The sequence below is a fragment of the Chanos chanos genome, chromosome 1 (assembly GCF_902362185.1).
Source record: "Chanos chanos chromosome 1, fChaCha1.1, whole genome shotgun sequence".
Taxonomy (NCBI): Eukaryota; Metazoa; Chordata; class Actinopteri; order Gonorynchiformes; family Chanidae; genus Chanos; species Chanos chanos.
The window spans coordinates 480,001-507,715 of NC_044495.1; the positions used below are offsets into that span (position 1 = coordinate 480,001).

The following is a 27,715-nucleotide window of genomic DNA, read 5'->3' on the forward strand; positions in this document are numbered from 1 at the left end:
GCGTGTGTGTATGTGTGTATGTGTGTGTGCATACCCCCGTGCTGACAGAGGAAGGTCTGGTTCGTGATGGGTCCAGGTTCAGCAAAGGTGTTGAATTTGTTGAGCCATTCTCTGGAGATGTAGAACTGCAGAAGACTGGGTTCCTTCAGGTTCGCAAGGGCCACGACCTTCTGTCTCTCTCTCACTGCCTCGTCACTGCTCTTCCTGAGAATTGACCAGAAGAATGGACCTTCACACAGACACTGGACACACACTGCTACTGAGAGAGCTTGCTTCTCTTCAAGAATACTTCCTACAGTGTGTTGCTGTGGGGTTGGTCCTGTTGATTGGTAAGACTGGCAGATGTCAGAGATGTTAGTTATTCTTAGTTATTGCTGATGGAGTTGGTTTATGATGCTCTGTTTTGTGCGCATATGCTTGTATAGGAACCTTTTCATTGGAGAGGAACCCTGTCAGAGCCATAATATATAGATAATATATATGTTACATACCACTCCTAACCACTCAAGAATTAAAATATTAAAACACATCCCTATGAGAAAGAATTAAAATATTAAAACACATCCCTGTGAGACAGAATTAAAATATTAAAACACATCCCTGTGAGAAAGAATTAAAATATTAAAACACATCCCTGTGAGAAAGAATTAAAATATTAAAACACATCCCTGTGAGAAAGCTAAGGTGCTTCACTTCGTCTTTGCTGAGTAAACCGTTAGGGTTAGTGTTAGCGTCAGAGAGGGTTAGTGTTAGCGTCAGAGAGTTACATCTAGACAAGGTCGGGCAAACAACACAAACATCACCGATGCTAATCATCACATGTGACCTTCTTTATTTTCAGTCATCTTTCCCTTCACTGAAACCCTGGGCTGATACAGGCCTAAAGTATCAGGGTGTGGCCACATGGAAAGGAGAGTTCAAGTCAAAGAAAAGCAAAGAGAGTACAGACATGAATGATGACTGACAGAGAGATTACAGACATGAATGATTACTGACAGAGAGAGTACAGACATGAATGATTACTGACAGAGAGATTACAGACATGAATGATTACTGACAGAGAGATTACAGACATGAATGATTACTGACAGAGGGATTACAGACATGAATGATTACTGACAGAGGGATTACAGACATTAATGATTACTGACAAAGAGATTACAGACATTAATGATTGCTGACAGAGAGACTACAGACATTAATGATTACTGACAGAGAGATGACAGATGAATGATTACTGACAGAGAGATTACAGACATGAATGATGACTGACAGAGAGATTACAGACATGAATGATGACTGACAGAGAGACTACAGACATTAATGATTACTGATAGAGAGACTACAGACATTAATGATGCACAATATCCATGGTACTGTTTGTGGCCGCCATGACCCTACTGCGAAAGGCAGGAGGAATGCAATACAGGGGCCAAATGTGGACAACGGAGTAAGACATCCAGCCTGCAGAGCCTTCATGGATGACACAACTGTGATGACTCCATCGATTCAGGAAACATGGTGGGTTCTAAGCTCCCTGGAGAGAATGGCTACATGGTCACGGATGTAATTTAACCCAGGAACCTAAGAGGCACCATGGCGCAACTAAACATCTGGCTCAAGGCAACTGACAACAACCAGCTGCTTGAAAGGTTTAAGGCGTGGTGCTTCCAGTATTGGATCATACCAAGAATGCAATGGAAATTCCTGCTACACGACTTTCCAATGACTCAAGTGGAAGCAATGGAGAAACCGTGCAGCAAATTCTTGCGAAGATGGCTCAGTGTTCCCCCAACTTTCAGCTCAGTCAACCTGTGCAGCAAGACCTCCAAGCACTGCTTACCAGTTTCATCATGGTGGAAGAATTCAAAGCCACTGAGGCGAGAGCAGTCAGCACACTGCTACTGTCTGAGGATGGGAAAGTCAGGCACGCTAACAAGACCATCAAATGTGGCCAGAAGTGGAAGCCTAAGGAAGCAGTGACGGAAGCCAAAGCGTTCTGAAAACACCAGGGGATCGTCGGGGTGGTCTGTCAAGGTTGACTAGGACTTTGAAATTACAGCACCAAGAGATGGAGCAAGGCCAACACCAGAGGCAAGAGAGGACTCGTGGTGCAGAAGGTCAGAAAGGCAGTAGAAGATGACCGCCGTGTAAAAGCGCTAGGGCTCGCCTGCCATGGACAGTGGATGCAGCGAGACCAGGCCTTCGAGCGATCGCTGTCCTGGAAGGAACTCTGGAGTACCAACCAGGGTAAGTTGACCTTCCTCCTGCGTGCTGTGGCTGACCTCTTTCCAACTCCTAACAACCTAAAGATCTGGGGCAAAGAAGATCCTGCAAGCAGTGTGGAGCAACCCTTCAGACCCTGAATCACATCTTGACCGGATGTCCCAAAGCACTGGGAAAAGGCCGATACAGGTGGAGGCACGACAAGGTCCTTACGGAAATTGCCAAATGGACGGACCTGCAGAGGGTCAAAGCCAACAAACACCAGGCAACACCACCCCAAGCCGTCAGTTTTGTAAGGGAAGGGGTTATGGCTCCATCGGCAAGAACAACTGCCAAGAACTCACCCTCCATTTTGCTTCGAGCTTCTGACTGGGAGATGCAAGTGGACTTGAAGAGGAGACTTGTCTATCCAGAAGAGGTGGCAGTAACCTCTCTCTGACCGAACATGGTTCTTTTGTCCAGGAGCACAAAGACCATCTCATTAGCTGAGCTCACGGAGCCCTGGCAGGACAGGCCAGCCATCTCTCACCAACAGAAGAAAGCCAATTACCAGGATCTGATTGATGAAGCTCTCGCCAAAGGATGGTATGCAACCCTGTTTCCCATTGAGGTCGGCTGCCATGGTTTCCTTGCAGTATCAGTGCACTATTTCTTATAGTAGATGGGTTTGGAACCTAAACAACTGAAGGACAGCCACTGGGGAGATAGCCATGGCAGCTGAGACCAGCTCGAGATAGTTGTGGTTGACAAGAGCCTGCAGTTGGAACCCGTCTGCAGGTGAAGGCTAATTTGCTCTTCGCTGCCCCACTCAGGTGAGGCGTACAGGCTAAGGGGCGAAACGATTGTGACCCTGAGATACCTGCTGAAGATGCAGAAGATGCATTCATACTTAAGATAGCGAGGATATTGTTATTGTCGACTGTTAGTTGTTTAGTATTGTCTGTTGTTAGTGGCTCTTCTTATGAGTAGTGTAAATGCTCTTGTATGTGTGTATGTGTATTCATTTTGTGCCATTTGAATTCGATTGTTGTAATAAATGTTTACATTCATGTTGCTATTCTTCGAGTATGGGACAAACCATTTCCTAGTTTACTGAATGTGGTGATCCAGGAACTTAGTTATCTAGAAGTATTGAATTCAAAGATTATTAACGTATTTGCTACATGAATGCTATCATTTATTATATATTAGGGCTAACGAGGAGTTATTCTAGGTTCTAGGAATTTCTAGGTTCAGTGTGCAGAGTTTTTCAGAATAACTGCAATACCACTGGGTTCAGGTTCTCAAATAAGTTTATGGTCATAAATAAGTGATATTAGTATTAAGTCTAATATTCACAGTGAACCATTAACCAGGATTTCCCTACACCACTGTCACGACAATGACTAATTTCACACACGGTCACATGGTCAAACCCTAGTTCCTGTTTTTTTACTCACATACACAGATACCCAGTGATCAAGAAACAGCAGTTCTCTCTCTCACTCACTCTCATACTCTCCCACTGTCTCTCACTCACTCTCACACTGTCTCTCACTCACTCTCATACTCTCCCACTGTCTCTCACTCACTCTTATAGTCTCCCACTCACTCTCACTCACTCTCATACTCTCCCACTGTCTCTCACTCACTCTCACTCACTCTCATACTCTCCCACTGTCTCTCACTCACTCTCATACTCTCCCACTGTCTCTCACTCACTCTCACACTCTCCCACTGTCTCTCACTCACTCTCACTCACTCTCATACTCTCCCACTCACTCTCACTCACTCTCATACTCTCCCACTGTCTCTCACTCACTCTCATACTCTCCCACTCACTCTCATACACTCCCACTGTCTCTCACTCACTCTCATACTCTCCCACTGTCTCTCACTCACTCTCATACTCTCCCACTGTCTCTCACTCACTCTCATACTCTCCCACTCACTCTCATACTCTCCCACTGTCTCTTACTCACTCTCATACTCTCCCACTGTCTCTCACTCTCACTCACTCACACACTTTCTTTCTCTCCCACTTTCTCTCACTCACTCTCACTCACTCTCATACTCTCCCACTGTCTCTCACTCACTCTCATACTCTCCCACTCACTCTCACTCACTCTCATACTCTCCCACTGTCTCTCACTCACTCTCATACTCTCCCACTCACTCTCATACACTCCCACTGTCTCTCACTCACTCTCATACTCTCCCACTGTCTCTCACTCACTCTCACACTCTCCCACTGTCTCTCACTCACTCTCATACTCTCCCACTGTCTCTCACTCACTCTCATACTCTCCCGCTGTCTCCAACTCACTCTCATACTCTCCCACTCACTCTCATACTCTCCCACTGTCTCTCACTCACTCTCATACTCTCCCAGTGTCTCTCACTCACTCTCACTCTCATACTCTCCCACTGTCTCTCACTCACTCTCATACTCTCCCAGTGTCTCTCACTCACTCTCACACTCTCCCACTGTCTCTCACTCACTCACACACTTTCTTTCTGTCTCTCTCTCTGTCTCACCTGTAGAACAGGACGTAGGCTTCCGCATTCTGAACGACAGTCTCGTGGACCTCAGTCACATACTGGTCATCAAACTCATACCACTGTCCGTTTATCACATTCTGACAGTACGCTGTGTAATGGCCACCTGACAGAGAGGGAGACAGACAGACAGACAGACAGAAAGCAGCAGAGAGAGAGGTAGACAGACAGACAGACAGAAAGAAAGAAAGAAAAAGAGGGAGAACCGGACATACAGACAAAAAGAGAGAGATACAGGCAGACAAAGAGACAGAGAGGCAGAGAGAGGGAAAAAGAGAGAGGCAGAGAGATAGAGTAAGTTACCATGGCTACAGACTGCTGTATTCAGGTGTCAATCAAAGACAACTTCCAGCTAGAACACCCAGGCTAAATGTCCAAACCCAATACCTTTATTATAAAGTCACACAGTAAAGACATGGCAGTGTGCTACACCGGGTCATTCATCTGCCTTACATGTATCTTTACATTTAGTCAGATCAAATTCAGCTCCTCTATGATAAACAGCACTAGCCCTGGGGATGCAGGTGAAACTGCCACTCCTACATGGGAGGAAGAATGAAGTTCATAAATGTAATTTATTCCCTACACTGCCACCTGCTGCACAAATTGTGGAACAAATCACTCACTTCCTGCTGTGCCATGGTGACAGATGACTGACAGGAGGTCATAGGTTGTGATCTGAGAGGGACTCTCCTTAGCCAAGAAAGGTCGAAGGTCAAGACCCTCCAGTGGAAAGGACACGTGGCTGCTTATCTTAAAGGAATACATGACCTCGTGTCTAAAGCGCTTCAGATGGATGCACAGAATCTGGAGACACACACACACACACACACACATGCAGGCACAGAGAGACAGAAGCTGTTTTACACTGTGTCTGAGGGTGAACATTCTAATACCAGTCCATCAGTCCGTTAAACTGTTTCAGCGGTAAGTAAATCAGTTTTAGTTTGAGAATGCTGTTCTCTCTGGCCTGATAGTCAGGGTGAGGGTTACGGTTGTTCAATTTGACAATGCTGTTTTCCTGACCTGTGTGTTTAAAACAAACACTCACCTCGGGAAGCCGCAGGACTTTACAATACTTCACTCCGTTTCTCAATCTGGAAAGTTAAGAGGGGAAAAAGGGTGTATTCTAAGCCATATTTCTTATCTGATAAGACAGGGTTAAGGTCACAGTTTGGGGTTAAGGTCACAGTTTGGGGTTGGGTGTTTGCAGACACATAATTTCTTATCTGATAAAGTTAGGGTTAAGGTCACAGTTTGGGGTTGGGTGTTTAGGGTTAGGGTCACAGTTTGGGGTTGGGTGATAAGGTTAGGGTCACAGTTTGGGGTTGGGTGATAAGGTTAGGGTTAAGGTCACAGTTTGGGGTTTGGTGTTTGGGGTTAAGATCACAGTTTGGGGTTTGGTGTTTTGCAGACACATAATTTCTTATCTGATAAGGTTAGGGTTAAGGTCACAGTTTGGGGTTGGGTGTTCGGCGTTAAGGTCACAGTTTGGGGTTGGGTGATAAGGTTAGGGTCACAGTTTTGGGTTGGGTGATAAGGTCAGGGTTAGGGTCACAGTTTGAGGTTGGGTGTTTAGGGTCACAGTTTGGGGTTGGGTGACAAGGTTAGGGTTAGGATCACAGTTTGGGGTTGAGTGATAAGGTTAGGGTTAGGGTCACAGTTTGGGATTGGGTGATAAGGTCAGGGTTAGGGTCACAGTTTGGGGTTGAGTGATAAGGTTAGGGTTAGGGTCACAGTTTGGGATTGGGTGATAAGGTCAGGGTTAGGGTCACAGTTTGGGGTTGGGTGATAAGGTTAGGGTTAGGGTCACAGTTTGGGGTTGAGTGATAAGGTTAGGGTTAGGGTCACAGTTTGGGATTGGGTGATAAGGTCAGGGTTAGGGTCACAGTTTGGGGTTGGGTGATGAGGTCAGGGTTAGGGTCACAGTTTGGGGTTGGGTGATAAGGTTAGGGTTAGGGTTACAGTTTGGGATTGGGTGATAAGGTCAGGGTTAGGGTCACAGGTTGGGGTTGGGTGATAAGGTCATGGTTAGGGTCACAGTTTAGGGTTAGGTGATAAGGTCAGGGTTAGGGTCACAGTTTGAGGTTGGGTGATGAGGTCAGGGTTAGGGTCACAGTTTGAGGTTGGGTGTTTAGGGTTAGGGTCACAGTTTGGGGTTGGGTGATAAGGTTAGGGTTAGGGTCACAGTTCGGGGTTGGGTGATAAGGTTAGGGTTAGGGTCACAGTTTGGGGTTGGGTGATAACGTCAGGGTTAGGGTCACAGTTTGGGGTTGGCTGTTTGGGGTTAAGGTCACAGTTTGGGTTGGGTGATAAGGTCAGGGTTAGGGTCACAGTTTGGGATTGGGTGATAAGGTCAGGGTTAGGGTCACAGTTTGGTGTTGGGTGATAAGGTCAGGGTCAGGGTTAAGGTCACAGTTGGGTGATAAGGTCATTTCTGATTCATACTCACTTTTTACATCTCTCACAGCTGTACATGTTGTCTCCTGAAAAGATCAATTAGGACATTTCTCAGATTAGTGCCTGAAGGACAGACTTTACCCCCCCTCCCCTAATTTACCCCCCACCCCACCCTCTGCTCCCTCCATCTCTCCATCTCTCTCCCTCTCTCTCTCTCTTACATCCCTCTCTTTCTCTGACCTTTCAGTTCATCTGCGGCAAAGAAGGCAGCGAGGCAGTCCTCCAGTGTGACCACAGGACCCCAAAACCAGCTGGGGATACAGGAGACCACGAACCTGGAGGGACCACAGACACCAAGACTCAATATATATAATAATATTAATAATAATAATAATAATAATAATAATAATAATAATACTTTATTTGTATAGCACTTTTCATACAAAGAATGTAGCTTTTACCTATCAGTAGAAAGAATATAAAAAAATGATAATAATAAAACGTAATAAAATAACTAAAATGATAGTAAATAGACCACACAATAAAAAAGCAAGGATAAACCACATAATTCAAGGGACATAAAACAGGAGAGATTGTCAAAATTAATAAATAAAACAGTTTAGAGCAAAATAATTAAAAGAATAGATAAAATGAAATAAAAAAAAAGAACTTAAAAAATGAGGAATTGATAAAATGAATAAAAACCATTAAGACAAAAAAATCAAAAAACAAAAGAGAAAATTGCTAATAGTACACTAGACTAAAAAGGTATGTTTTTAGTTGCTGTTTAAAACTGTCCACTGAGCCTGCATCTCTAATACTTCTTGGTCGGGTGTTCCACAGTTTAGGTGCATGGTGGATAAAAGCAGCTTCCCCAATTTTATTTTTGGGGACTTCTGGAACATTTAAAAGACCTGCCATAGAGGACCTAAGGGCTTGTGAAGGAACATAAAACGACAGAGAATCGGTAATGTAAGAGGGTGCTAAACCATTAAGAGCTTTGTATACAAGCAGAAGGACTTTAAAATCAATTCTAAAAGATACAGGGAGCCAGTGCAGTGCGACTAAAACAGGAGTAATATGCTCTCTCTTCTTTGTTTTTGTTAAAAGTCTAGCAGCAGAGTTCTGAATTAGCTGAAGATTCTCAACTGACTTCTTTGGAAGACCAATAAAAAGAGCATTACAGTAGTCCAGTCTACTTGAAATAAAAGCATGAATGAGCTTCTCAGCATCCCGTTGAGTTAGAAATGGGTGTACTCTGACAAACACACACACACACACACACACACACACACACACTCTCTCACACACACTCGCACACATACACACACACACACACTCGCACTTATACACACATATGCACATGCATACACACGCATATGCACACACAAACACACACGCACAAACAGAGCAGGCTATGGTTATGGTAATGGTTATGGTGATGGTAATGCTAATGCTAATGGTTATGGTTTTCTACACTCAGTGACACAGTGATGTAAACAGAGCTAAAATGTCAGAGCATTATAAAAGCTGAAAACTATTTTCTTTGGGTAAGTCGCGATGTTTTTCTGCTATGAACGCACTGACTGATGGGTCAAGAAGAATAAAAATTGAGTCATCTCTTCTCTCTCAAACAGAATCCTTTCTTTTCTCTCTCCATCCCTCCCTCACACTTCACCGCTGTGTGTGTGGTACCTGCGTATAGACTCCATGATGTAGGAAATCCAGCCCTGTGAAGCATAGCTGTCAGGACACACGCCCGTCTTCACGGCTGCCGTCTGGTGCATGGAGGAGTGGAGCTTGGCCAGGTCCTCCTTCCCTGGAATGGGCAGAGACAGGTCCTGAAATGTCTCAACGGTGGTCGACACCTGAGAGAGAGACAGACAGAGACAGAGAGAGAGAGAGACAGACAATATTTGTTGATTATGTGTCTGGGTAGACTGTGAACAGAGACAGACTGTGCACAGAGACAGACTGTGAACAGAGGCAGACTGTGAACAGAGGCACACTGTGAACAGAGGCACACTGTGAACAGAGGCAGACTGTAAATAGAGGAATCAGATCAAAAAGGGTAAAGTTCTGAAAATGTGTTCACTACATCTTAACATCCTTACATACACTTAATAACTGTGGTGGAAACAAATATGCTTAAATTATAGGAGTCTGAGAATGTTTCCCATTCACTTAATACAGCTAAATATAAATACTGAGCTAATTACACTATCTAAACAACACATATCTCTATATATTACATTCTAATTGCCTCAGTGACCCAAACTGGATGAGTTTGTATTGAAGTTTCCCTCTACATGTGTGAAACTGTGCCCTCTGGTGGTGACACTAATATTGTAGCGCATCATATTTCTCACCCGATCACATGTCAGACACTGGACGAGACTCAGGATGGAGCCATCGAAGATGTCTGAGATGACGCTACGGTAACGTGCCTGTTTCTTCCTCCGGCTACTGAGGAGTAATTGTGCTGTAGGGCAGTATTAGGGGAAACAGTTATGGCAATTCACCGTTAACATTTACAGGAGAAAAGCACCGGGTACAGCCGGTCCAAACGGGGCGGAGACACATGCATAAGCACGTTCAGACAAACATACGTGTGAGAGCGAGAGACGCACCTCTCTTATAGGAGTAGGCGTGGCCCACGGTGGAGCGCAGGGGGCTTGAGCGTGGTGGACTGCTGGACAGTTTGGGATGAAGTTCCTGTGTACAGTGCACCGGGCTGTGGACCGGACTGCTGGGACGAGATGATGGACAGTGCATTGAAGCCTCATTATCTGGTTCTGAGAGACAGATAGACAGACAGACAGACAGATGGACAAAGAATTGACAAAGAAAATTAATTTGTGGTTAAAATTGTCTACTTTAAAATCAAATTATTTTCACATTTCAGATTAGTATACACTGCTTGTTTGTACCCATCACAACAGCACTGCATTCCATTAGTGTGTGTGTGGTGATGTGTGTGTGTGTGCAATAATGTGTGTGTGTGTGGTAATATGTGTGTGTGTGTGTGTGTGGTAATATGTGTGTGTGTGTGTGTGCGGTAATATGTGTGTGTGTGTGTGTGCAGTAATATGTGTGTGTCTGTGGTAATATGTGTGTGTGTGGTAATGTGTTTTTGTGTGTGTGTGTGTGGGGTAATGTGTGTGTGTGTGTGTGTGTGTGTGTGTGTGTGCACGCTTACTGCAGTGTCATGGACTTAAATCATGACCAGTGAGAGAGTCCTCTGACAGAGATTTCATACCGGTCTCACACAGAGACGTGTGATTGTTTTGTCTTACATTACTCCCATGCACTCTGAGATAGTTTCTCCTAACTGATCAACACTTGTGAGGGGCTGAGCCACAGTCTGCTAGTGACATACAAACAAACATTTGATGTGTTTGACTGTGGTCATGAGGCACTGGGCATTTAGTCAGTCAATCCATCACTCATTCTCCACTGAACCAAACAAAGACAAGAGAATAAACAGAAAAAGTAATACTAAAATAATTCAGAAAATAATACCAAGGCTATAATTAGGATCTTAGTTCTGGAAACAAATCGAAAAATAATTATTACATTTTTCAGAAAACATACTGATTAGATTACTGCTGACTTTATTAGTGTGTGTGTGTGTGTGTGTGTGTGTGTGTGTGTGTGTGTGTACGTATGTATGTTTGTCTCTATGTATGTGTGTGTGTGTATTGTGTCTCTGTGTGTCTGTCTGTCTGTGTGCGTGTGTGTGTCTGTGCTCTGTGTGTGTGTGTGTGTATGTGTGTGTGTGTGTGTGTGTTTCAGATACCTGTATCAGTGTGTGACTGTCCATGGCTCTGGGTGTTTGCGGGGACACTGGTTTCTGTGGATCCATCCTGTGTCGCTGTGTGTCTGTCTGTCTGTGTGCGTGTGTGTGTCTGTGCTCTGTGTGTGTGTGTGTGTATGCTGTGCTCTATGTGTGTGTGTGTGTGTTTCAGATACCTGTATCAGTGTGTGACTGTCCATGGCTCTGGGTGTTTGCGGGGACACTGGTCTCTGTGGATCCATCCTGTGTCGCTGTGTGTCTGTCTGTCTGTGTGCGTGTGTGTGTCTGTGCTCTGTGTGTGTGTGTGTATGCTGTGTGTGTGTGTGTGTGTTTCAGATACCTGTATCAGTGTGTGACCGTCCATGGCTCTGGGTGTTTGCGGGGACACTGGTCTCTGTGGATCCATCCTGTGTCGCTGTGTGTCTGTCTGTCTGCGTGCGTGTGTGTGTCTGTGCTCTGTGTGTGTGTGTGTATGCTGTGTGTGTGTGTGTGTGTGTGTGTGTTTCAGATACCTGTATCAGTGTGTGACTGTCCATGGCTCTGGGTGTTTGGAGGGGACACTGGTCTCTGTGGATCCATCCTGTGTCGCTGTGTGTCTGTCTGTCTGTGTGCGTGTGTGTGTCTGTGCTCTGTGTGAGTGTGTGTGTATGCTGTGTGTGTGTGTGTGTGTTTCAGATACCTGTATCAGTGTGTGACTGTCCATGGCTCTGGGTGTTTGCGGGGACACTGGTCTCTGTGGATCCATCCTGTGTCGCTGTGTGTCTGTCTGTCTGTGTGCGTGTGTGTGTCTGTGCTCTGTGTATGTGTGTGTGTGTATTGTGTCTCTGTGTGTCTGTCTGTCTGTGTGCGTGTGTGTGTCTGTGCTCTGTGTGTGTGTGTTTCAGATACCTGTATCAGTGTGTGACTGTCCATGGCTCTGGGTGTTTGCGGGGACACTGGTCTCTGTGGATCCATCCTGTGTCGCTGTGTGTCTGTCTGTCTGTGTGTGTGTGTGTGTGTGTGTATGTGTGTGTATGCTGTGTGTGTGTGTGTGTTTCAGATACCTGTATCAGTGTGTGACTGTCCATGGCTCTGGGTGTTTGCGGGGACACTGGTCTCTGTGGATCCATCCTGTGTCGCTGTATCTACGTCTGCGTCTTCGTCCATCTCCTGAGAGGGAGATCCTGACACCCTCCTCTCCTTCTGTCTCTCCTTCTGTTTCTCCTTCTCTGAAACCCCAGACACGCTCTCCCCTCCCCCCTCCCCGCGCTCGCTGCCTGAGCCTGACTCACATGACAGAAAGTCGTCGTCCGAGGGGCTGCGGTCCCTGTCCTGACCCCCCTCCCCCCCGTCCCCTGCCCCACAGTCCTGCAGGCGCTCCTTCAGCTCCTCATGCAACTGGTCCATCAGACAGCGCAGGAACTCCTGAGTGTCCTGAGGAGAGAGGGACGAGGTATGGGCATGTGTGTCTCTGTGTGTGTGTTTGTGTGTGTGTGTATTTCTGTGTGTGTGTGTGTGTGTGTGTGTGTGTGTGCTTGTGTGTCTGTGTGTGTGTGTGTGTGTGTGTGTGTGTGTTTCTGTGTGCGTGTGTGTGTTTCTGTGTGTGTTTGTATGTTGGTTGGAGGAGGTGGTAACTGTGTAACTAAGTGAGTGTATGTTGGTTGGAGGAGGTGGTAACAGTGTAACTAGGTGAGTGTATGTTGGTTGGAGGAGGTGGTAACTGTGTAACTAGGTGAGTGTATGTTGGTTGGAGGAGGTGGTAACTGTGTAACTAGGTGAGTGTATGTTGGTTGGAGGAGGTGGTAACTGTGTAACTAGGTGAGTGTATGTTGGTTGGAGGTGGTAACAGTGTAACTAGGTGAGTGTATGTTGGTTGGAGGAGGTGGTAACTGTGTAACTAGGTGAGTGTATGTTGGTTGGAGGAGGTGGTATCTGTGTAACTAGGTGAGTGTGTGTTGGTTGGAGGAGGTGGTAACTGTGTAACTAGGTGAGTGTATGTTGGTTGGAGGTGGTAACAGTGTAACTAGGTGAGTGTATGTTGGTTGGAGGAGGTGGTAACAGTGTAACTAGGTGAGTGTATGTTGGTTGGAGGAGGTGGTAACAGTGTAACTAGGTGAGTGTATGTTGGTTGGAGGAGGTGGTAACTGTGTAACTAGGTGAGTGTATGTTGGTTGGAGGAGGTGGTAACTGTGTAACTAGGTGAGTGTATGTTGGTTGGAGGAGGTGGTAACTGTGTAACTAGGTGAGTGTATGTTGGTTGGAGGTGGTAACAGTGTAACTAGGTGAGTGTATGTTGGTTGGAGGAGGTGGTAACTGTGTAACTAGGAGAGTGTATGTTGGTTGGAGGAGGTGGTAACTGTGTAACTAAGTGCGTGTATGTTGGTTGGAGGAGGTGGTAACTGTGTAACTAGGTGAGTGTATGTTGGTTGGAGGAGGTGGTAACTGTGTAACTAGGTGAGTGTATGTTGGTTGGAGGAGGTGGTAACTGTGTAACTAGGTGAGTGTATGTTGGTTGGAGGAGGTGGTAACAGTGTAACTAGGTGAGTGTATGTTGGTTGGAGGAGGTGGTAACAGTGTAACTAGGTGAGTGTATGTTGGTTGGAGGAGGTGGTAACAGTGTAACTAGGTGAGTGTATGTTGGTTGGAGGAGGTGGTAACTGTGTAACTAGGTGAGTGTATGTTGGTTGGAGGAGGTGGTAACAGTGTAACTAGGTGAGTGCATGTTGGTTGGAGGAGGTGGTAACAGTGTAACTAGGTGAGTGCATGTTGGTTGGAGGAGGTGGTAACTGTGTAACAAGGTGAGGGTATGTTGGTTGGAGGAGGTGGTAACTGTGTAACTAAGTGCGTGTATGTTGGTTGGAGGAGGTGGTAACTGTGTAACTAGGTGAGTGTATGTTGGTTGGAGGAGGTGGTAACAGTGTAACTAGGTGAGGGTATGTTGGTTGGAGGAGGTGGTAACTGTGTAACTAAGTGCGTGTATGTTGGTTGGAGGAGGTGGTAACTGTGTAACTAGGTGAGTGTATGTTGGTTGGAGGAGGTGGTAACAGTGTAACTAGGTGAGTGTATGTTGGTTGGAGGAGGTGGTAACTGTGTAACTAGGTGAGTGTATGTTGGTTGGAGGAGGTGGTAACTGTGTAACTAGGTGAGTGTATGTTGGTTGGAGGAGGTGGTAACTGTGTAACTAGGTGAGTGTATGTTGGTTGGAGGAGGTGGTAACTGTGTAACTAGGTGAGTGCATGTTGGTTGGAGGAGGTGGTAACAGTGTAACTAGGTGAGTGCATGTTGGTTGGAAGAGGTGGTAACTGTGTAACAAGGTGAGGGTATGTTGGTTGGAGGAGGTGGTAACTGTGTAACTAAGTGCGTGTATGTTGGTTGGAGGAGGTGGTAACTGTGTAACTAAGTGCGTGTATGTTGGTTGGAGGTGGTAACAGTGTAACTAGGTGAGTGTATGTTGGTTGGAGGAGGTGGTAACTGTGTAACTAAGTGCGTGTATGTTGGTTGGAGGAGGTGGTAACTGTGTAACTAAGTGCGTGTATGTTGGTTGGAGGAGGTGGTAACTGTGTAACTAGGTGAGTGTATGTTGGTTGGAGGAGGTGGTAACTGTGTAACTAGGTGAGTGTATGTTGGTTGGAGGAGGTGGTAACTGTGTAACTAGGTGAGTGTATGTTGGTTGGAGGAGGTGGTAACAGTGTAACTAGGTGAGTGTATGTTGGTTGGAGGAGGTGGTAACTGTGTAACTAGGTGAGTGTATGTTGGTTGGAGGAGGTGGTAACTGTGTAACTAGGTGAGTGTATGTTGGTTGGAGGAGGTGGTAACTGTGTAACTAGGTGAGTGTATGTTGGTTGGAGGAGGTGGTAACTGTGTAACTAGGTGAGTGTATGTTGGTTGGAGGAGGTGGTAACAGTGTAACTAGGTGAGTGCATGTTGGTTGGAGGAGGTGGTAACTGTGTAACAAGGTGAGGGTATGTTGGTTGGAGGAGGTGGTAACTGTGTAACTAAGTGCGTGTATGTTGGTTGGAGGAGGTGGTAACTGTGTAACTAAGTGCGTGTATGTTGGTTGGAGGTGGTAACAGTGTAACTAGGTGAGTGTATGTTGGTTGGAGGAGGTGGTAACTGTGTAACTAGGTGAGTGTATGTTGGTTGGAGGAGGTGGTAACTGTGTAACTAGGTGAGGGTATGTTGGTTGGAGGAGGTGGTAACTGTGTAACTAAGTGCGTGTATGTTGGTTGGAGGAGGTGGTAACTGTGTAACTAGGTGAGTGTATGTTGGTTGGAGGAGGTGGTAACTGTGTAACTAAGTGCGTGTATGTTGGTTGGAGGAGGTGGTAACTGTGTAACTAGGTGAGTGTATGTTGGTTGGAGGAGGTGGTAACTGTGTAACTAGGTGAGTGTATGTTGGTTGGAGGAGGTGGTAACAGTGTAACTAGGTGAGTGCATGTTGGTTGGAGGAGGTGGTAACTGTGTAACTAGGTGAGTGTATGTTGGTTGGAGGAGGTGGTAACAGTGTAACTAGGTGAGGGTATGTTGGTTGGAGGAGGTGGTAACTGTGTAACTAAGTGCGTGTATGTTGGTTGGAGGAGGTGGTAACTGTGTAACTAGGTGAGTGTATGTTGGTTGGAGGAGGTGGTAACTGTGTAACTAGGTGAGTGTATGTTGGTTGGAGGAGGTGGTAACAGTGTAACTAGGTGAGTGTATGTTGGTTGGAGGAGGTGGTAACAGTGTAACTAGGTGAGTGCATGTTGGTTGGAGGAGGTGGTAACAGTGTAACTAGGTGAGTGTATGTTGGTTGGAGGAGGTGGTAACTGTGTAACTAGGTGAGGGTATGTTGGTTGGAGGAGGTGGTAACTGTGTAACTAAGTGCGTGTATGTTGGTTGGAGGAGGTGGTAACTGTGTAACTAGGTGAGTGTATGTTGGTTGGAGGAGGTGGTAACTGTGTAACTAGGTGAGTGTATGTTGGTTGGAGGAGGTGGTAACAGTGTAACTAGGTGAGTGCATGTTGGTTGGAGGAGGTGGTAACTGTGTAACAAGGTGAGGGTATGTTGGTTGGAGGAGGTGGTAACTGTGTAACTAAGTGCGTGTATGTTGGTTGGAGGAGGTGGTAACTGTGTAACTAAGTGCGTGTATGTTGGTTGGAGGAGGTGGTATCTGTGTAACTAGGTGAGTGTGTGTTGGTTGGAGGAGGTGGTAACTGTGTAACTAGGTGAGTGTATGTTGGTTGGAGGAGGTGGTAACAGTGTAACTAGGTGAGTGTATGTTGGTTGGAGGAGGTGGTAACTGTGTAACTAGGTGAGTGTATGTTGGTTGGAGGAGGTGGTAACTGTGTAACTAGGTGAGTGTATGTTGGTTGGAGGAGGTGGTAACTGTGTAACTAGGTGAGTGTATGTTGGTTGGAGGAGGTGGTATCTGTGTAACTAGGTGAGTGTGTGTTGGTTGGAGGAGGTGGTAACTGTGTAACTAGGTGAGTGTATGTTGGTTGGAGGTGGTAACAGTGTAACTAGGTGAGTGTATGTTGGTTGGAGGAGGTGGTAACAGTGTAACTAGGTGAGTGTATGTTGGTTGGAGGAGGTGGTAACAGTGTAACTAGGTGAGTGTATGTTGGTTGGAGGAGGTGGTAACTGTGTAACTAGGTGAGTGTATGTTGGTTGGAGGAGGTGGTAACTGTGTAACTAGGTGAGTGTATGTTGGTTGGAGGAGGTGGTAACTGTGTAACTAGGTGAGTGTATGTTGGTTGGAGGAGGTGGTAACTGTGTAACTAGGTGAGTGTATGTTGGTTGGAGGTGGTAACAGTGTAACTAGGTGAGTGTATGTTGGTTGGAGGAGGTGGTAACTGTGTAACTAGGAGAGTGTATGTTGGTTGGAGGAGGTGGTAACTGTGTAACTAGGTGAGTGTATGTTGGTTGGAGGAGGTGGTAACTGTGTAACTAGGTGAGTGTATGTTGGTTGGAGGAGGTGGTAACTGTGTAACTAGGTGAGTGTATGTTGGTTGGAGGAGGTGGTAACTGTGTAACTAGGTGAGTGTATGTTGGTTGGAGGTGGTAACAGTGTAACTAGGTGAGTGTATGTTGGTTGGAGGAGGTGGTAACTGTGTAACTAGGAGAGTGTATGTTGGTTGGAGGAGGTGGTAACTGTGTAACTAGGTGAGTGTATGTTGGTTGGAGGAGGTGGTAACTGTGTAACTAGGTGAGGGTATGTTGGTTGGAGGAGGTGGTAACTGTGTAACTAAGTGCGTGTATGTTGGTTGGAGGAGGTGGTAACTGTGTAACTAAGTGCGTGTATGTTGGTTGGAGGAGGTGGTAACTGTGTAACTAGGTGAGTGTATGTTGGTTGGAGGAGGTGGTAACTGTGTAACTAGGTGAGTGTATGTTGGTTGGAGGAGGTGGTAACTGTGTAACTAGGTGAGTGTATGTTGGTTGGAGGAGGTGGTAACAGTGTAACTAGGTGAGTGTATGTTGGTTGGAGGAGGTGGTAACTGTGTAACTAGGTGAGTGTATGTTGGTTGGAGGAGGTGGTAACTGTGTAACTAGGTGAGTGTATGTTGGTTGGAGGAGGTGGTAACTGTGTAACTAGGTGAGTGTATGTTGGTTGGAGGAGGTGGTAACTGTGTAACTAGGTGAGTGTATGTTGGTTGGAGGAGGTGGTAACAGTGTAACTAGGTGAGTGCATGTTGGTTGGAGGAGGTGGTAACTGTGTAACAAGGTGAGGGTATGTTGGTTGGAGGAGGTGGTAACTGTGTAACTAAGTGCGTGTATGTTGGTTGGAGGAGGTGGTAACTGTGTAACTAAGTGCGTGTATGTTGGTTGGAGGTGGTAACAGTGTAACTAGGTGAGTGTATGTTGGTTGGAGGAGGTGGTAACTGTGTAACTAGGTGAGTGTATGTTGGTTGGAGGAGGTGGTAACTGTGTAACTAGGTGAGGGTATGTTGGTTGGAGGAGGTGGTAACTGTGTAACTAAGTGCGTGTATGTTGGTTGGAGGAGGTGGTAACTGTGTAACTAGGTGAGTGTATGTTGGTTGGAGGAGGTGGTAACTGTGTAACTAGGTGAGTGTATGTTGGTTGGAGGAGGTGGTAACAGTGTAACTAGGTGAGTGTATGTTGGTTGGAGGAGGTGGTAACTGTGTAACTAGGTGAGTGTATGTTGGTTGGAGGAGGTGGTAACTGTGTAACTAGGTGAGTGTATGTTGGTTGGAGGAGGTGGTAACTGTGTAACTAGGTGAGTGTATGTTGGTTGGAGGAGGTGGTAACTGTGTAACTAGGTGAGTGTATGTTGGTTGGAGGAGGTGGTAACAGTGTAACTAGGTGAGTGCATGTTGGTTGGAGGAGGTGGTAACTGTGTAACAAGGTGAGGGTATGTTGGTTGGAGGAGGTGGTAACTGTGTAACTAAGTGCGTGTATGTTGGTTGGAGGAGGTGGTAACTGTGTAACTAAGTGCGTGTATGTTGGTTGGAGGAGGTGGTAACAGTGTAACTAGGTGAGTGCATGTTGGTTGGAGGAGGTGGTAACAGTGTAACTAGGTGAGTGCATGTTGGTTGGAGGAGGTGGTAACAGTGTAACTAGGTGAGTGTATGTTGGTTGGAGGAGGTGGTAACAGTGTAACTAGGTGAGTGCATGTTGGTTGGAGGAGGTGGTAACAGAGTAACTAGGTGAGTGTATGTTGGTTGGAGGAGGTGGTAACAGTGTAACTAGGTGAGTGTATGTTGGTTGGAGGAGGTGGTAACAGTGTAACTAGGTGAGTGTATGTTGGTTGGAGGAGGTGGTAACAGTGTAACTAGGTGAGTGCATGTTGGTTGGAGGAGGTGGTAACAGAGTAACTAGGTGAGTGTATGTTGGTTGGAGGAGGTGGTAACAGTGTAACTAGGTGAGTCTATGTTGGTTGGAGGAGGTGGTATCTGTGTAACTAGGTGAGTGTATGTTGGTTGGAGGAGGTGGTAACAGTGTAACTAGGAGAGTGTATGTTGGTTGGAGGAGGTGGTAACTGTGTAACTAGGTGAGTGTATGTTGGTTGGAGGAGGTGGTAACTGTGTAACTAGGAGAGTGTATGTTGGTTGGAGGAGGTGGTAACTGTGTAACTAGGTGAGTGTATGTTGGTTGGAGGAGGTGGTAACTGTGTAACTAGGTGAGGGTATGTTGGTTGGAGGAGGTGGTAACTGTGTAACTAAGTGCGTGTATGTTGGTTGGAGGAGGTGGTAACAGTGTAACTAGGTGAGTGTATGTTGGTTGGAGGAGGTGGTAACAGTGTAACTAGGTGAGTGTATGTTGGTTGGAGGAGGTGGTAACAGTGTAACTAGGTGAGTGTATGTTGGTTGGAGGAGGTGGTAACTGTGTAACTAGGTGAGTGTATGTTGGTTGGAGGAGGTGGTAACAGTGTAACTAGGTGAGTGTGTGTTGGTTGGAGGAGGTGGTAACAGTGTAACTAGGTGAGTGTATGTTGGTTGGAGGAGGTGGTAACAGTGTAACTAGGTGAGTGTATGTTGGTTGGAGGAGGTGGTATCTGTGTAACTAGGTGAGTGTGTGTTGGTTGGAGGAGGTGGTAACTGTGTAACTAGGTGAGTGTATGTTGGTTGGAGGAGGTGGTATCTGTGTAACTAGGTGAGTGTGTGTTGGTTGGAGGAGGTGGTATCTGTGTAACTAGGTGAGTGTATGTTGGTTGGAGGAGGTGGTAACTGTGTAACTAGGTGAGTGTATGTTGGTTGGAGGAGGTGGTAACTGTGTAACTAGGAGAGTGTATGTTGGTTGGAGGAGGTGGTAACAGTGTAACTAGGCGAGTGTATGTTGGTTGGGGAGGGTGGAGTCACGTGTGACTGAGGATGGGGTTATGTACCTGCTGGGCATATCCACGGAACATGGGATTGACCAGTTTAATGCCATGGGAGAGACTAGTGGGCACCACATAACTGGGACTGGAGAGAGAGAGAGAGAGAGAGAGAGAGAGGGAGAGAGACAGAGAGAGAGAGAGAGATAGAGAGATAGAGAGACAGAGAGAGAGAGAGAGAGAGAGAGAGAGAGAGAGAGGGATAGACAGTGTGGGAAGGAGGAAAATGAAGAGAAGAATAAGACAAATTCAGCAAAATAATTTTGACTTTTTCATGAGACCATCATACAGTGTCACACCACTGAACTCCTCGTGTGTGTCTTACCGTTTCTTATGCCACAGTTCTGAGATCAGTTTCTGATAGCTTTTACACAATGCTGGCTTCTTGTCTGTGCGGACCAACCCACTACAGTCCAGAAAGAACTGGGTCAGTGGAGGGCTGGGGAGAGAGAGACGGAGAGAGAGAGAGAGAGAGAGAGGGGGAGAGAGAGAGAGAGGTTATTTGGTGGGATACTGAGAGAGAGAGGGAGAGAGAGGGGGGGGGGAGGGAGAGAGAGAGGTTATTTGGTGGGATGCTGAGAGAGAGAGAGAGAGAGAGAGAGGTTATTTGGTGGGATGCTGGGGTATGACAGAGACTGAACTATATCCATGTCATTACTGAACCACCAAACACAACAAACACAAACATAAATACAAACACAACACAACAAACAAGGAGACAGACACAAACACAAACACAGACATAAAGACAGACAGGAACACAAACACAACAAACACAAACACAGACATAAAGACAGACAGGAACACAAACACAACAAACACAGACATAAAGACAGACAGGAACACAAACACAAACACAAACACAGACATAAACACAGACAGGAACACAAACACAACAAACACAGACATAAAGACCGACAGGAACACAAACACAACAAACACAGACGTAAAGACAGACAGGAACACAAACACAACAAACACAGACATAAAGACAGACAGGAACAAACACAAACACAGACATAAACACAGACAGGAACACAAACACAACAAACACAGACATAAAGACCGACAGGAACACAAACACAGACATAAAGACCGACAGGAACACAAACACAAACACAGACATAAAGACAGACAGGAACACAAACACAACAAACACAGACATAAAGACAGACAGGAACACAAACACAAACACAGACATAAAGACAGACAGGAACACAAACACAACGAACACAGACATAAAGACCGACAGGAACACAAACACAACAAACACAAACACAGACATAAAGACAGACAGGAACACAAACACAACAAACACAGACATAAAGACCGACAGGAACACAAACACTACAAACACAGACATAAAGACCGACAGGAACACAAACACAAACACAGACATAAAGACAGACAGGAACACAAAGACAACGAACACAGACATAAAGACAGACAGGAACACAAACACAACAAACACAGACATAAAGACCGACAGGAACACAAACACAACAAACACAGACATAAAGACCGACAGGAACACAAACACAACAAACACAGACATAAAGACCGACAGGAACACAAACACAACAAACACAGACATAAAGACAGACAGGAACACAAACACAATAAGCACAGACATAAAGACCGACAGGAACACAAACACAAACACAGACATAAAGACAGACAGGAACACAAACACAACGAACACAGACATAAAGACAGACAGGAACACAAACACAAACACAAACACAGACATAAAGACAGACAGGAACACAAACACAAACACAAACACAGACATAAAGACAGACAGGAACACAAACACAACAAACACAGACATAAAGACAGACAGGAACACAAACACAACAAACACAGACATAAAGACAGACAGGAACACAAACACAGACATAAAGACAGACAGGAACACAAACACAACAAACACAGACATAAAGACAGACAAAAACACAAAGACAAACACAGACATAAAGACCGACAGGAACACAAACACAGACATAAAGACAGACAAAAACACAAACACAAACACAGACATGAAGAGAGACAGGAACACAGGCCCAGTGTGAACTGACCAGTTGGACAGAGCCTGCAGAGCTGCATTCATATAGCAGGAGTTTCCAATATTCTTCATTCCAGTGAGACCTGAGAGAGAGAGAGAGAGAGAGAGAGAGAGAACAAATGGACTACGTAAAAATCAGTCAGTATTGATGGTATGCTGTAAGCCTATATAAAGGTGATGTCTGGAGCCACGAGTAAGACAGGCTAAAGATCAGCCACTTTTTCTTTAGCCTTTGTCAAAAAAGGTCTCAATGACCATCTTGTTTGGTCCTCAGATTATTCCAGATTATTTTAAGTGTGATTAAGAGTTTTGTTTGTTTGTTTACCTCTAGGTTTGAGCTCATCTTCCTCAGACTCGGACTCTTCCTCGTCAGCGACAGCGATGGGAACGGCCTTCAGCAGGTGACTTCCTGTCTGAGGAACAGCGTCCTGGGAAATAAATGCATCGTATGTCCGACACGAAGAGCCTCGTAACCATGACAACCAACACCACAGACTCTGACAGCCAGGCACTGTCTTTACATCTCTCTATGTAACATCTCCATCAGCTCCAGAACAACCCTGCTATGCCTCACATACAATCAAATAATCACTCTAAACCTGCAACTACAGGACAAAGACATGACTTAGAGAGCTCGTCTTTTCCCTGATGCCGATGCTAGACAGGGGCAGAATCAGAGGCATCTCTGTGTGGAGGTTAAACCTGTTGTGAAGTTTCCTGTGTTTCTCTGTGTGGAGGTTAAACCTGTTGTGAGGTTTCCTGTGTTTCTCTGTGTGGAGGTTAAACCTGTTGTGAAGTTTCCTGTGTTTCTCTGTGTGGAGGTTAAACCTGTTCTGAGGTTTCCTGTGTTTCTCTGTGTGGTGGTTAAACCTGTTGTGAAGTTTCCTGTGTTTCTCTGTGTGGAGGTTAAACCTGTTGTGAAGTTTCCTGTGTTTCTCTGTGTGGAGGTTAAACCTGTTGTGAAGTTTCCTGTGTTTCTCTGTGTGGAGGTTAAACCTGTTGTGAAGTTTCCTGTGTTTCTCTGTGTGGAGGTTAAACCTGTTGTGAGGTTTCCTGTGTTTCTCTGTGTGGAGGTTAAACCTGTTGTGAAGTTTCCTGTGTTTCTCTGTGTGGAGGTTAAACCTGTTCTGAGGTTTCCTGTGTTTCTCTGTGTGGAGGTTAAACCTGTTGTGAAGTTTCCTGTGTTTCTCTGTGTGGAGGTTAAACCTGTTGTGAGGTTTCCTGTGTTTCTCTGTGTGGAGGTTAAACCTGTTGTGAAGTTTTATAGCGCTGAGATGCAGACACCACAGGCCTCTGCTCCAGGAAGACCTCCCTCTCACACAGGTAACACCAGATCCTGAAGGTTGTCAGGTTCACTGTCAGGTTATGCTTTTTCGCCTGGACAAAGAGAGAGAGAGACAGAGAGACACAGAAAGAGAGACAGAGACCAAGAGAGAGAGAGAGAGAAAGTCCATCACTTAAATCCTTTTTAACAAAGGCTAGAGATCATGTTGCTGATTTTCAGAATTAAATTGCTCATGCTGTAAATATTGAGTGCAAAACATAATACAGTTGCTTAGCAATTACAAAAAAAAAAAAAAATCCTGGTAATTGCAGAGCAAAAGGGAACTCCTGCTGTATGGATGCAGCTGAACATCTGTGATGTCCGATATCAGTCTTTTTCTCAAAGTAAAGTTGTGCTGTTTTGGCAAAAGACCTGATCCACATGGTGAATTACTCTGTTTATCTAACTCTACTCCAACTACACAGTGTCAGCGCCAAAGCCGTGGTCTGTGACCACATCCCTCAATAAACATGGCCAATCACAGGGCCTGTACCTCCTGTCTCCAATCACAGGGCCTGTACCTCCTGTCTCCAATCACAGGGCCTGTACCTCCTGTCCCTCCTGTCTCCAATCACAGGGCCTGTACCTCCTGTCTCCAATCACAGGGCCTGTACCTCCTGTCTACAGCAGGTACATGTCCCACAGCTGTGGATGGACTGTGAATTCCACATGCAGGACAAACTTATGAAAGTACAGTTACGTTGGAATTATTCTGGACGTCTGCAGTCATTGTACTTGGTCATTCTCCCTCATGACTATTAAGTTCTAGATGACAGTGGGTGTGGCTGGGCGGGGAAGTTACCTGTGCATGAATGGTGCTGTGGTCGGAGTAAGACTCTCCGCAGCCCACATAAGAGCAGTCACACTGAGGAAAACAAGCAGGACAGTTACACAACTCCAACTCCACAAACGTTTCCACACGTGATCCAGACTTTCCCAACAGCACTGTGCAATCACAATGCAAATTGTTCACATAAAATGAGTCTGCGTCTGAAGTGCTGACTCTCATTTGCATTATAACTCACATATTGTCTTCTGCTGGTGATAAAAATGGAAAAATGTCTTTCTCTCACCTGTAGACACGCCCAGAGGTTGGGACCACCCACCCCACATGATTGACAGGTACCCTTCAGAAAGAGAACAACACATCACAATCTTATCAAAGAGGCCTCAGGCCATCATAGTGGAATTCTCTAGATGAATAATCCATGGTAAGGTGCACTAAGGTACGAATGTCTAATTTTGGACGGAGGAACTGAAAATATGGTTTAGGTGAGGACACACTCCCATGTGATCACATTCCACTAACTCAAGCACTTTTCACTCCCACATATAGTATCAGCGTGCTGTTTTAGAGAAGCTACAATGTTGAATATTTGTAAACAACGTTGTCTGTAACCTTTGATTTTTGCAGCAGGTCTTCTTTGGTGACCTCGCCGATAGAGTCCAGGTGAGGACAGACATCCCCGTTCTCGGCCATTTTCTCTTTTCACTTTTAACGTTACTGGATGCAGAGCCTGTATGAGGCAGATGACAATAACGATTACTCCACCAGAATCGCGTCTGGATCACCGGCTATATGATTTCTCTTTTTAGATACAAGTGCAGCGATGCATTCGCCTCGTTCACGTAAACAACGTAGCATCAGATTCCTTCGGGACCACGATCCGCTTTAGGTTGGTTTTTAGAACGTCGCTCAAGTAACCCATGCAACAAGAAAACACAAGTGCTCTAATACTCAAACGCGCTGACATAATAACTTAGCAACAATCATCTGTCATCCTGTAGCTCATCTGGCTAACCTGCTCGACTGGAGTTCAACAGAGAAAGTGCTGTTTCATGCGCCTGGCACAGACAGCGCGTGCAAGGACACATCCGAGGATGCGCACTGGTTCTGCTATTTAGATAATAATCAAATATTAGGTTTCTTTGGCGACAACTGATGTGCCATCATTAAAAGATGAACTGTAAGATACACCTGGACTACTTATTCCAACACGAGCTGTTGGATGTTCGTTGATCACCCGCTGTGTTACCTTCAGTTGACATATCTACTGAATGGGCCGTGTAAAAAAAATATCGATTATATTTTAGAACTGTCTGGATAATTCTGAGAAATAACTGCAAACCAATGTCGCTAGCCCACTACACAATGGTGACAGCCTCTGTTTCAGTCAGAGAAAGGCCGTATTTATCCTTCTTGAAACAGCCTTAATGAATAATTAATCGGTGATGACACTCAACCTCCACGTACACAGTACTTGTAAAAACCTGTACCTGTTTCCGGCGAACACACAGTGATATTCACAGACGTTCATTTTGAGTCAAAAGACATCATTCCTGGTTATAACGTAGCAGCTAACTGGTTAGCACTGATAGCCCAGAGCTGCGATGCCCAGCCCACTCGCTGCCCCCTCCTTCCAGCTTGCAGCATGCTTTTGCGTCAGCCTTGTTGTGTTTCGCGTAAGCATGACCGAGCTTTAAATTCCGATTGTGTTTATCGGCCACCGGCTTGGTTTGTTTTTCTTTGCAACAACATATGTCTAGGGAGTAAAGCTATTTAATTCTGCCATATCCCGCCTTCAGGAACTGTTGCTTTTAGAGCAACCTTAGCGAAAGTGTTCATTTTCTTGAAGAACAGAGTTGCCAGATCCTATGGTCGGTTCCCCACTGCACCAAAAGTATCAGAACATAGACATTTGTGTGTGTGTGTGTGTGTGTGTGTATCCTATATAAGGAAATCATCACTCCTCCCTGTTTATATATACCAAACCAAACACAACAACAACTCTATTACAAAAATAACAAACAAAACCAATATAACAACAATTATTGCACATGTCAGGAAGTGAACTAGGCTTTATTAGAAAATGAGAGCTACCTGATATTTACTGTAAATAACATTTTTATGCTTGAGTGAGAGCCGGGTATTGAGTTGGTTACTGCTGAGGGTTTGGGTATTATTATATCGACTTTAAACGTATCATAAAGAGAACTGCCTCCTCTCAATAGTACAGACTTAAGCTGGAGACAGATCAGTCGACTGCAACCTTAAAGAGAAGACATGCTACATGCACACGTGTGCGCATGCACGCTAGAATATAAGTAAAAAAGACAACCTTTCTATAACAAAAACTGCATTGTAAACAATGTGATATCAGTGTGTTTTTTCATAGTAGTATCAGTGATTTTGTTTTTTTTGTTGTTTTTTTTAAACAAAACCAAAAACAAACAAACAAACAAACACACGTTTGGATATCTACCTTGATCTGGCAACATAATCTCTACGCACCGCCCTCTCTACGTACGTCGTCTGTAGTGTCAGGAACTTCTGGCGGAGGGGTTCCAACGCTGAACCCGCTCCGGAGGAACCGTTTAACAGCAGCTTGGGAGAGAAACTGTCCCAGACATTACGTACGATCTGAGTAAGAGATCCCTCCTGCGAATTACAGAATTACAACAAGTCCTGTAGTTCGAAGAAGAAGACAAAATAAGATGAACTATACGAACTAATAAGAAGCAGTCGGGATTTGTGTGGACGAATGCGAGAACGAGGACAAATCCCCGGGAGAAAACATGTCGGTGTTGGACTCCTTTCTTCCGTGACCAGAGGCATGAGTTCGCTGTTGTATCTATGACATTAATAGTTACCTAACTGTTGTCTTTGGAGTATTTTGATAATTTTGTTTTCCGTTCGTAAATAGTTAGTTTGTTATTTTGGTCTGGCTCACTGGTGAAGTTTATTTTCGTTTGCTTGTATTGCCTCAGTTTTAAAAAAAAAAAAAAAATTCTGTTAATTTTTTTGTGAGAAATTTTGGTTGTGGTCTGATGAAGTGGGAACAGGAGAAGAACCTCCATCCACACAATCTAATGTTACAGATTCAAGCCTACACACCCAGTCTGCAAGTACTGTTCACAAGTCTCACTTGTCTTATAAAAGAAGTGACTCATTCAGAGGTTGATTAACTTAGGTTGACAGAATAAAAATCAGTAAAGCCAATCAGTTAATTCACCAAAGCCAGCTGCTGACTGTTGACTGTGACAGGCTGTGTGTTGACAGTGACAGGCTGTGTGTTGACTGCAACAGGCTGTGTGTTGACTGGGACAGGCTGTGTGTTGACAGTGACAGGCTGTGTGTTGACTGTTGACTGGGACAGGCTGTGTGTTGACAGTGACAGGCTGTGTGTTGACTGTTGACTGGGACAGGCTGTGTGTTGACTGTTGACTGGGACAGGCTGTGTGTTGACAGTGACAGGCTGTGTGTTGACTGTTGACAGTGACAGGCTGTGTGTTGACTGTTGACTGGGACAGGCTGTGTGTTGACTGCGACAGGCTGTGTGTTGACTGGGACAGGCCGTGTGTTGACTGTTGACTGGGACAGGCTGTGTGTTGACTGTGACAGGCTGTGTGTTGACTGGGACAGGCTGTGTGTTGACTGTTGACAGTGACAGGCTGTGTGTTGACTGTTGACTGGGACAGGCTGTGTGTTGACTGCGACAGGCTGTGTGTTGACAGTGACAGGCTGTGTGTTGACTGTTGACAGTGACAGGCTGTGTGTTGACTGTTGACTGGGACAGGC

General features: G+C 45.4%; 1 protein-coding gene across 2 annotated transcripts in view; it reads right to left on the reverse strand.

The window, feature by feature from the left end:
* The window catches only part of usp20 (ubiquitin specific peptidase 20), a 30,534-nt gene extending 5,068 nt beyond the window's left edge, over positions 1-25,466 (reverse strand). The window contains exons 1-19 of one of the 2 annotated variants that reach the window (XM_030778760.1): positions 25,414-25,466; positions 24,536-24,653; positions 24,210-24,263; positions 23,939-24,001; positions 23,061-23,189; positions 22,138-22,240; positions 21,826-21,895; positions 20,073-20,186; positions 19,757-19,835; positions 12,004-12,373; positions 9,795-9,959; positions 9,534-9,646; positions 8,860-9,032; positions 7,405-7,499; positions 7,217-7,250; positions 5,816-5,861; positions 5,391-5,571; positions 4,744-4,870; positions 35-204 (exon numbers count right to left, since the gene is read on the reverse strand). In XM_030778760.1, the coding sequence (XP_030634620.1) occupies positions 35-204; positions 4,744-4,870; positions 5,391-5,571; positions 5,816-5,861; positions 7,217-7,250; positions 7,405-7,499; positions 8,860-9,032; positions 9,534-9,646; positions 9,795-9,959; positions 12,004-12,373; positions 19,757-19,835; positions 20,073-20,186; positions 21,826-21,895; positions 22,138-22,240; positions 23,061-23,189; positions 23,939-24,001; positions 24,210-24,263; positions 24,536-24,616 (2,167 nt within the window). In that variant the 5' untranslated portion in view covers positions 24,617-24,653; positions 25,414-25,466. Of the gene's footprint in view, positions 1-34; positions 205-4,743; positions 4,871-5,390; positions 5,572-5,815; positions 5,862-7,216; positions 7,251-7,404; positions 7,500-8,859; positions 9,033-9,533; positions 9,647-9,794; positions 9,960-12,003; positions 12,374-19,756; positions 19,836-20,072; positions 20,187-21,825; positions 21,896-22,137; positions 22,241-23,060; positions 23,190-23,938; positions 24,002-24,209; positions 24,264-24,535; positions 24,684-25,413 lie in introns of those variants that run through there. The other variant, XM_030778769.1, reaches the window with a different exon arrangement.
* Between the last annotated feature and the right edge of the window lie 2,249 nt (positions 25,467-27,715).